The sequence below is a fragment of the Eubalaena glacialis genome, chromosome 10 (genome assembly GCF_028564815.1).
Source record: "Eubalaena glacialis isolate mEubGla1 chromosome 10, mEubGla1.1.hap2.+ XY, whole genome shotgun sequence".
Taxonomy (NCBI): domain Eukaryota; kingdom Metazoa; phylum Chordata; class Mammalia; order Artiodactyla; family Balaenidae; genus Eubalaena; species Eubalaena glacialis.
Genome location: NC_083725.1, coordinates 105,540,362 through 105,547,618, shown reverse-complemented (window position 1 = coordinate 105,547,618; position 7,257 = coordinate 105,540,362). Strand labels below are relative to the sequence as shown.

General features: G+C 39.9%; 1 protein-coding gene across 1 annotated transcript in view; it reads right to left on the bottom strand.

Annotated features, from left to right (window-relative positions):
• Positions 1–303: 303 nt before the first annotated feature.
• HSD17B12 (hydroxysteroid 17-beta dehydrogenase 12) overlaps positions 304–7,257 on the bottom strand; it is a 165,233-nt gene continuing 158,279 nt past the window's right edge. Inside the window, exons 10-11 of the mRNA XM_061201606.1 lie at positions 2,038–2,187; positions 304–1,778 (exon numbers count right to left, since the gene is read on the bottom strand). Coding sequence (XP_061057589.1) covers positions 1,674–1,778; positions 2,038–2,187 — 255 coding nt within the window. The 3' untranslated portion in view covers positions 304–1,673. The remainder of the gene's footprint in view (positions 1,779–2,037; positions 2,188–7,257) is intronic.

Genomic DNA, 7,257 nt, shown 5'->3' with positions numbered 1-7,257 from the left:
TTCAACCTTGAGTGTCAAATACAAGAGGACACTTGCTAAGTTGAAGCAGTCAAAGCCATAGCTCAGAAGTCTTGAGATTGCTAAGGGATTTCCTAGCCAGATTACAACTATATTCTAGACGGGATAAAAGGCGAAGTATTTTGTATACTTGCAAACCAATCCCTCCCCCTCTCTACCAACTGTCCAGCAAAAACCACCACCACAACAATTAACCAACAAATGTGTGAAAGCAAATAATATATTGCCCAGGTCATTGTGATTTCACCATTTCTACAACGAAATGAGAGAGAGAGAAAGGCAATGTGGTTTTCGTAAAGCTACATTTATTGAATTTAAATGACTATTCTTTATTCTGAGATTATGTTCTTCCTATTTTGGGAATGCTAAAATGTCTTTTCTTTTATATAATAATGCCAATAGCAGACGGTAATATGGGTTTTTCTGTTTTTGTTTTATGTCCTTAGCTGGCAAGTTTAAAAGCTAGAAACACTTAAATGCCCCAATTAAAAATTTTATTTATCTGCAGATTTCCTGGTGCTTAAATCTCAGAGCCTGGGAACCATAGCCTAGGTAAAGACCTACCTTCTGTGTTGCATGTTTCACAACATTGAATTAATTTCTTAGCAAGTTCCCCAAACAAGTTATGTAGCAGAATAAAAGTAAGTCTTAATTTATATTAAACCAGTGCAAAACTGGGCTTAATTTCAAGCACCAAAGGAATATATTTTCAATCAACACCATGGTTATAACATCTTTTATTAAAACTAATTGTATCAGTATCTATAGGGTACCTATTTAAAAGTATAATGCCACTACTCTAATATCATCATTGTTCTAGGAGTAGCCTGGTGTCACATATGTGAGCAGTATTGGTGCAGTGCAGAAACAAAGAAGCTGGGGTCCAAGCAGGCCACCTTGCTGGGTCAGGGTTTTAGTGGCACTGAAGGGGCTGCCCATCAATGTACATTTTGGCCCATTTACCTTTATAAATCATACCATATAGCATTCAGTATTTACATACATTTAAACTGAGAAGGCATACGTATTAGAGGAAAGCATATTTTAGTGGGCATGTGTCAAAAATAACTCTGTATTTCATCATTATTTTTACGTCATTAGCTACCCTTGAGAAAGGGAAGTTCCATATAAATGTACAAACCAGGACATACTTTTAGAAAACCTTACAGAGTGCTATGCAAATTGCAGTGTGTCCTCCCATAAGTAAATCAATTAATCCCCACTCCCTCAAAGTGTTAAAAACAAAAAAGGATAGCTGGCCATTACTTTTTAAAGTATGTTTCAGAGAAAATACAAGCATAATCATCATTGGCATTGTGGACCAGATGAAACTCTTAAGCCTTACATCTGACTCTATCATTCAGTGATTTGTTATAATTGTGTTCCTTCCTAGTAAGCAGTTCTTGCTAATGTTAGTTCTGTATCTATTTGATAGGGGCATTTATGTTACATTTCAAAATAACTCCTGGTAGCATCCAGAATATATGTCAGGAACTCCTGAAAGCAACTCTGCTTTCCTCTCAATTATGACATTTAGCTTTATCAGTAACTGTTAATTAACATGACAACTGAAGACTTGGAGATGGTGGGTGCCTTGCAGCAAACATGCCTAGGCTGGAACATCTGGTCAAGTTACTCAACACGGTTACCAATGCTTAGTTCTTCTTAATTTTCTTCAGATAGCGAGCCCGGGTGGAGTTGCCTAAATTCATGGTCACTTTAAAATACAACCAGGAAGGCAGACTTGAGACTACTGAGGCCTAGGGAAAGAAATGGGGAGATATGCAATTAAGGCTTACAATTTGAACTCATTTGAAACATATGATCTTATGTTTTACTATATTGTTGTTTTATTTATAGGTAGATTTTAGAGTTCTTGGGTGTACAGTTGAAAACAGATGCCTTGCTAGTAAGTGTAGACAATGTATATATGCTAATCTACCACATACTGTTTTGTGACTCGATGGGAAAGAAAACCCCAAACCAAAGCACTGATTTGGAACTTAAAAATCTACATACCATGAGAGAATGGATCAGGTATCCGTTGGTTCGGGATTGCACACCGACGGTTTTAATGGCAGACTTCACAAACGTCTCTGAAGAGGGCTTATCCAAAGTTGGCTTTCGAATTTTAGCCAGTTTCGTAGCTACATAGTAGGGCAGGACACTCTAGAATGGCAACATACACCCCCCCAAAAAAACCATGCCACTGATTAGGAAGGCCACAAACTCAATTCACACTGATGCTTGATTGCTCTTAGTGGCAGAAACATTCTGAAAAAATCTAAAGTTTGTATCTTTAGAGAGAGAGAAGAAAAGAGAAGCAGCTATCTAAAAGCTACCTTGATAGAACAAACGATAGCATAAAACAAGTTGTAAAAAAACAATCCGTCAATACAACAGAGTTTGAGACTAGAGAAAGTATTAAAAATAAGCAGAAACATAACATACCTTTTTGAGTCTTTAAAAAGAAGGCATTAAACAAATCTATATAGCAGAGATTTGGGGCCGGATGCTTTCTACTCTGACTAAACAACATAGTTACAGAACCACCACATAGGAGATTTTTGACATTTTATGCCCCTAAAGAGATAATAATAATTTTCTCCATACTTTATGGTTATTAAGCTTGTTCTATCAGCTTTGGTCCCTCTAAAATAAACATTTCATGTTCTCAGCTTTGGGCTACCACTTTTCTTCCCTAGTTTCTTACCATTCTGCTCTGAGTTTTATAAACTTTGCTATTGATAAGATAGGACCACCTCTTTTTTTCTTTTTTCTTTGTTGGGGGGAGACAGGATAACAGTATGGAAACAGCTTGGGTAACTAACAGACACTTGACAGAAGTGGTGTGGGATGACAAAGCTGGACATTACCTTTTAGGTTAGGGGAGCTGTTTATTTCTTATGCTTGCTATATTTTGTATATGCTTCAACACAGAATGCAAGGAAACCCTATTACAACGACTCCTGAGTCATGACACAAGCGGTTCCTTCTATAGTTTGAAATTACTTGGGCATGGCTGTACACCAAGGAGTGAATGTATTCTGTTTATCTGACATGTATGAAAGGAAAGGGTATAAATTACAATGAAACTTCTATTAAGGAAGAGGATCTGTTTCAACACACGGTGGTCAAAATCAAAAACTTCATTACTAAAGGCAGAAATAAAATTGAGATGTGCTTCAAACTATAGATTTTCTTCCTGCCAAGAGCTGAGAAGTTCCCATATCTCTTTTGTTTTATTTTGTATTTTTCCCATTCCCAAGTATAAGTCACCCTCCTTAACAGGTGAGCTGAAACTTCAGCCCACCTGTTAGAACCATGAACCCAAGGGCCTAACCACTGTTACTCTCCAACTTTCTCCTTCTTAGTCCCTGCAGCCACAAACCCACACTAAGTAAACTAACTTCCCCAAAGTACTTCAATACCTGGGCCAACTTTGATTAGGTGACTTTTGGTTTTCGAGAATTTGTGTATTGGAATTATTACTCTACACTTATTCCTCACTTAAAAAGCAAATTTTTTTTTTTTTTTTTTGTCAAGCAGGTCTTTATTTTTAAACCCATGTTGCTGCAAGGATCCAGTATATGAGAGCACAAACCAAAGAGAGATCCCAGACTAACACACAATATGAAATGCAGAGCTCATGAGGCTCTGCCAATGGGTAGGGAAAGAAAAGTTTGTTCAAGCTGAGCAGGAAACAAAGCAAAGAGAGTGTATGCATATACTCTGACTCCAACAGTGAAGGGCCATAAGCAAACCCCATCACATCTCTATGACCCAGGTTTCCTGGTTACAAAAAAAATAAAGATTAGGGGCTTCCCTGGTGGCGCAGTGGTTGAGAATCCGCCTGCCAATGCAGGGGTCACGGGTTCGAGCCCTGGTCTGGGAAGATCCCACGTGCCGCGGAGCGGCTGGGCCCGTGAGCCACAATTACTGAGCCTGCGTGTCTGGAGCCTGTGCTTCGCAACAAGAGAGGCCGCGATAGTGAGAGGCCCGCGCACCGCGATAAAAAGTGGCCCCCGCTTGCCGCAACTGGAGAAGGCCCTCGCACAGAAGCGAAGACCCAACACCGCCATAAATAAATAAAGTTAAAAAAATAAAAAATAAAGATTAAAAAAAAAAACAAAACAAAAACCTTCCCATATATTGATCACAAGCCTGCCAAGAGTACTGTAGAGTATTGAGCTTCTCAACATAAAGGTGGTCCACTCATTATACCTTCCAATTACATAATTAGGTATTCTAATCCCCCCTCCCTCTCTATGTGGCATAAATCGGACTGTTCTGATTTTGCAGAAGAATGAAGTCGCACTGCTTGGCTGAACCACTTGATGGTGCCACAAGTTAACAAACTCATCATTCGGCTAAACCATCCAGCTAGTCTAGAGAAGGTCCTGGCTCTTGAGGTGAGGACAACAGATGCATGTACATTCTATTCTGGAAAGGGTATTTATTTCTACAATGGTTTAAAATCAAAGCAGTTAACATGGCCTAGCAGAGGATGGAAAGGATTCAGAGATGAAATAACTTTTGGGCTAAGTCTTAATAATGTGGAGGAATTTGCCAGGTAAACACATAAGGGAAAAACATTTTGTAATGGGAACAGCTGGGGCAAAGAAAAGGAGACAGAGCAGGATGTTCTCATGGAACTACAGTAGTTCAGCCAGCATGGTTCAAACATTGGAAATGTGTGAAGCAGTGGCAGAAGGAAGGCTAAACGGTACAGAAAACGAAATCCAATCACCGACACTATCGATTTCTAGAGCATAAGCTCTGTGACGACACAGTCTTATTCACCATTATATTGCCAATGCTTAGCCATTGCCATTGCCTAGCATGTAGCAGGAGTGCTAAGAAGATCTACTGAATGAATTAGCAACAGAACACTTCATTATGGACAGCACTGAATATAGTACTGGGGTCCCTTTCTACTGCTGCTGCCCAGAAAATTAATGACAGGAGGAAGCTGACAATGTAATATGAGAGTTTAAACCACAATTTTAGATATTCTAGAGCTTAAGCAAGATTATCTATCTAAACAAAGGCAAACTTACAGGTCTTCGTTACTCAGAATTTAAAAAGAAGGAGAATTCCAAGTTATGTAAAAGTAAAGGAGAATTTCAAGTTATGTAAAAGTAAAGAAGTATCTTTATCTTATATGTCAAAATGTCATCTAGGTACATCCTTAAACAGTTAAACAAAAACCCAATAAATGATAATTAATCCACTTTTCCTGTCTACGCAAGGAAACATTACAGTGAACAGGTCAAGAAGATACCCATACTTTCGTAGGGGGTATTTTGGGCAGAACAAATTTTTAAAAGTTTCTTATGCTCAACAATTTGCCATTATAAATATTGCCAGCTTGGAAACAGCGTGAACCTTGACAGCTACCCATGCAGGCAAGTGCCCTGGTCTTTGCACTTAGAATCCCAAACTGAAAATAATTAACCAGCCCATAAAGCAAAGCTTTTTTTGTCCTTGCTCAGCCTATTGACAAAATCCCTGGAAACAAACTTGGCATCTTTTTTTCTCACCCACTGAGTAGCTTGCTGAGGTATCTGGTCTTTAGGGAACAGTTTAGGGGGCCTCGATTCAGGAATAAGAAGGTTATTACAACTTAATGTCACAGAACAAGAGAAAGATGGATGCCCAGGGCTGCATGGCAGATATTCAAGAATCAAACACTGAACCTTCTAACTTCATGTAGTAGCACATCTTTCATGTTGTCATCTGTGTACTAAATATGCCTTCTCAAATTTGAAAATGACTAGGACAACTCACACCCATGCTTTGGGAAACATGGGTCCAGAGAACGCCAGGCTCCAGTCTATTTACACAACATGGAATTCTCAAGACGGGGTCTAATCTGCCTTTTATGAGCACTAAGTTCACCAGTGAAGTCAGCACATATTCTTAAGGCACAGGCTGAGGCTCCTATGAGGCATTTCAGGGAATCTTTTCTCCTTAAGTCTGTGTATTCATCCTCCATTTCAGGATCTGATATCCTCCAGAAAATCTGAATAACTGTATGCATAGAGCCTAGTTTTAGAGTTTGTATTATTTCACTTGCAGACCACAAGATGAGCATTTCCACAAAAGGGCCCTTGATTATCTCATTGGTAGAAACCCTTGGCCTTATTAGAAAATGTTAGGAAAAAGGAATCATTCTGATGGAACAGAGATCCCTGATAACATGGCAATGAGCAAAAGCCCCACAGTAACATTAGGTATAAACCTTAGCACCTAAGCCCAAAATGAAGGAGTTAAAATGTTGTGCTCTACACAAAAAAATCCTTGATCAACACTGGCTGGCTGATAATCTTACAAATGACCTACCTCCAAATATGTGGAATTCGTATGCTAACATTCAAAGGACAAAAGGGAAAACAGCGTTCTCTCACAAAACAGCATGTATTTAACAAGTATTTCCCGAGCGCCTACTAGAACACTGTTTCAGGCACTCGGAATACAGTTATGAACAAAGACAAAGTCCCTGATCTTACTGAGCTTACATTTTAGTGGGGGGAAGGGGGGGCTGGTGCACACAGCCTACAAACAAATGGTTAAAAGAATGTCTACAATATTGGCAGGTGATGATAAAAAGGAAGAAGAAAAATAAACCTGAGTAAAGGGTGGAGGTGATGGAGGCTGTTCCTGCAGGTAATCAAGGAAGGCCTCTGGGACAACGGTGACATGTATGTGACGTGGTCACATATAAGCAAAGATCTCAGTGAAGGGAGAGAGCAAGCCAAAAAGATACCTGGATAAAGAGCCTTAGACTGAAAGAAGAGCAAGTGCAAAGGGCCTGAGGTGTGAGTGTGCTCAGAGGGTTTGAGGACTGCAAGGAGGCCAGAGAAATAGCGGGGTGTGGGGGGAGCACACAATAATGTGGAACATCTGCAGTCAGAACATGGTGGGTCACAAGAACTCATGGTTTTACTCTGAAAGAGATGAAAAGCCACAGGAGAATTTTCAGCAGAGGAGTAAGATGACCTGGATTATGCTTTAAAGAGATCAGAGACTGGGTGGGGGGGGGCGCTATAAGCAGGGGTGGGAGTAGGGAGGCCACATAGGAAGATACTGCAAAAGGTCCAGGGCAACCAGGGCAAGAGATCACGGTGGCAGTCATGAGAAGTGGTCAGACAGTGGATGTGTTTAAAGGGTCAACTAAAGTCAGTGAGATTCCCTGATGGACTGAATTTGGGGTGTAAGAGAAAGAATAAGCTGGAT